Source organism: Rhipicephalus microplus, chromosome 1 (assembly GCF_043290135.1).
Source record: "Rhipicephalus microplus isolate Deutch F79 chromosome 1, USDA_Rmic, whole genome shotgun sequence".
Taxonomy (NCBI): domain Eukaryota; kingdom Metazoa; phylum Arthropoda; class Arachnida; order Ixodida; family Ixodidae; genus Rhipicephalus; species Rhipicephalus microplus.
In genome coordinates this window covers 130573419-130576839 of record NC_134700.1, presented here as the reverse complement: position 1 = coordinate 130576839, position 3421 = coordinate 130573419, and the positions used below count along the sequence as shown (strand labels likewise).

The 3421-nt window shown below is 40.7% G+C and overlaps 1 protein-coding gene across 1 annotated transcript; it reads right to left on the bottom strand.

The window, feature by feature from the left end:
• Positions 1-1177: 1177 nt before the first annotated feature.
• Positions 1178-3421, bottom strand: LOC119177869 (uncharacterized). The gene is made up of 2 exons (XM_075870998.1): positions 3320-3421; positions 1178-1582 (listed from the first exon to the last, which is right to left on the bottom strand). The coding sequence occupies exons 1-2, from the start codon at positions 3329-3331 to the stop codon at positions 1238-1240; spliced, it is 357 nt and encodes a 118-aa protein (XP_075727113.1). The 5' UTR covers positions 3332-3421; the 3' UTR covers positions 1178-1237.

The window sequence follows — 3421 nt, the reverse complement described above, 5'->3', positions numbered from 1 at the left end:
CGGCCCAAGCACCGAACCTTGGGGCACCCCTGAAGTGATTTGTACTTCAGACGATTTCACATGGTTAAACGTAACAAATTGTGTGCGTGACCGCAAGTAATCTGCTATCCAGTCAACTAGCTTATTGTCACCAAAAAATGTGCGAAGTTTAACTAAAAGTTTAGCATGGCAAACCAAGTCAAAGGCCTTTGAATAATCAATAAATATGGCGTCAATCTGTCCTCGGTCGTTAAGAGAAGAAGCGACGTCGTGCGTAAATTCAAGCAACTGTGTAACAGTAGAATAGCAAGCACGAAAACCGTGCTGTGATCGGGAAAGTATATTGTGTGCATTTAGGTATTCTACAATATATTTATGAATGATATGCTCCAAAAGTTTAGAGCTGGTAGAAAGTAAAGATATTGGCCTGTAATTTGGTATTAATTGCTTGTTTCCAGACTTAAATACAGGCACGACGTTTGCTAATTTCCACAGCTGGGGAACTGTTGCAGAGATTAATGATTTTTTAAATATTACAGTAAGATAATTAGCACACCACTCTGAATATCTTTTTAGAAAGACATTGTGAATACCGTCTGGGCCAGAGCTTTTCGTTACATCAAGATTTAATATAAGGTTATGTACTCCAGAGGAGCTTACTTCAAGATCAGGAAGAGCAGACAGATTGCTGCATGCAGAAAACGAAGGCTTGATGCCGTTATCAGTGGAAAAAACAGATTTGAAATAATTATTAAAGGCATTTGCTATAGCTTCGGGATTTGAGCAGGATTGGTCATTAACAATAAATGATGAAGGTATAGACGATACAGGACTAATCGATCTCCAGAACCTGGATGGATTTTTTTTCATAAATCTAGCCAAAGTATTGCTGAAGTAGTAGTTTTTAGCCTCTTTCATTTTAGTGCCTAATTTACTTTTCAATGTATTAAATGAAGAAACATTGTCGTTACACCTGGAATGACGATTCTTACGTAAACGCTTTACGCGACGAGTGAGTTGAATGATTTCTCTATTATACCATGGGTGTCTTGGGTTCCGTTTAATATACTTTTGAGTTTCTATTTCTATAATTTGTTTCTATTACTTCACTACGGACGTCTATTCGTATCAATTAAGTGTGAGGGTGGTGGTGTCTCTTTTAATTACGGTCGTCCATAAATTACACACGACCATAAAATGATGTTGATATCACAGTTATCTTTATTTACAGTTCAATAAGTACTGCTTTACAATAAACCTATCCATGGTAGCCGTGTCCGTAGCTGATGAGCTTGTATCCATGCCCGTAGCCGCCGTATCCACCATGACCGTATCCTCCGTAGCCACCGTAGCCGCCATAACCACCATATCCTCCGTAGCCGCCGTATCCTCCGTAACCGCCATAACCACCATAGCCGCCATATCCACCATAGCCTCCATATCCACCATGGCCATAACCTCCGTAGCCGCCATATCCACCGTATCCACCGTAGCCTCCGTATCCACCGTAGCCTCCGTATCCGCCGTAGCCACCATAGCCATGTCCGTAGCCATAGCCAGCCGTGACAACGGCAATTACGGCCGAGAGGGCAAGCAACAATATCTGAAAACAAACGGGGTATGCTTTCTATAGACCTCCGCAACGCTGGGCTCTCTTCGTTTTCAGTTCTTGTTAGAATGTTCCAAAGAGGTAAACGCAGATCTATGCACGATTGCATAGGCCCCCAGAGGAGCCATACATAATGACCACCTAAATAAGTATTTACGAAAAGCGAACAATGTTATGTGATAGCGAATGATTTCGCTTGTTTATTTGTAAATACTACGAACCAGATCTCAGCAGAGAGAATATATATACAATCTTATAGACACTTAAGCGCACATAACTCTACAGATTTCTCGCAGGCACACATAATTCGTAAGAGTTGCACAATTGCGAACATTAGTGAATAAATCTTTTACCACATAAGAAGATAAGGCATACAAATGTGTAGACACGCACAAATTCATAACATTTTAAAGTATTAATTATTAGTAAGGACTGCTAGTGTCGGTGAGTTTCTCCCGTATACGAGAAAACTTGCTCAACGTTTCTTAAATAGCAGATTTATGCAGTGAAAACCCTATTGGCAGCCGAGCTGCTTCTAGTCTCGCTAGCATATTTTATCAAAAATTGACAGCGCGAAACATCATTACCGCTACTTCATTGGAACGAGAATGCTGCGAAATTCTTCCGACTTCATTGTTTTCATTATTATTGCCGGGGGAAAAATGCCTAGGAGAAATTAGCGTACGCAAATATACCTTTGCATGCATTTTGGCGGCAATGTAGCGAAAAGTTCAGAACTTAATCTTATCGAAGTTAAACTTTTCGAACCGCCCCTAAAGATATTTTGGTTCAATAATCTTTTTTTTCAATTATGACCACTGCTTCAGTATTGTTCATTCATTAACCATGCCATGCAACTATACTGCCGATTTAAATGTGTGCGCATAGTTGCGAGAGAAGGGTAATCGTTCGAAGGGCTCGTTTCCCGTGCTAAAAACAGTCGAATGAACCCGCAGAGAGTGAGGCTAAGGGGAGTAGCTGTGGGTAATATACTCTTGCTTTAAACTGCGCTTTATCAATAATGGCTCAAGCTGAAATAGATTTTGTGTCATACATGCAACGCTACAAGTATCTACGACAAATTGATGTCTTACTCACTTTACTTGGCGTAGTTGTCTGTGAGATACTACTGGATGTGGTAAAATGTAGTACTTCAACCGTTTAGGAGCCATAGCGGCTGCATCTAGGTTACAGTGGGGCTGTAAAAAGCATGTTGTCAACTTGAACCTTAATAAAATGAATAAATAGCAGCCAAGGGCACCTCTCTGATAGTGAATTCCCGGCTGCGTCAGAACCTTAAATATACTGTGACACACAATTTGTTCTTTAGAAGTTGTACGTGTAGAAGGCCAAAAGGAAGATTTTCACATGAGGGTGCAAACACTCTTCGCCTACCGAATGGGGGGAATTTCGACTTACTTGGACAGCTATCAAGCTCCGATTTGCATTCCGTGCAGTATGTTCAGACTATCGAGTGGTATCGTCAGTTGTTTTCCCCCAACACCACTCCACCCACACACACATTTCAAAATTGGTTATATTTCGGAAAAATACCTTGAACTTCGGACTAGAATTAAGAACCTATCAAATTTTCATTCAATACTTGGTCGCTTCATACCTGAAGCATCGAAACTAAAACAAAATATTATGCGACCGTCACAACTCGGGCACTTTAGACGGATTCAGTTCTTGGATAACAAGCGTAAATAAACTAAACACAATTCATCTCACCAGACACTTCATGGTCTTTTGTGGAATTGTGGTATCCTTTTCGACTGGAAAAATCAGTGCGGTAGAAGGTGCTTGTCTTGCAGACAAGTTGCCAGCAATGAT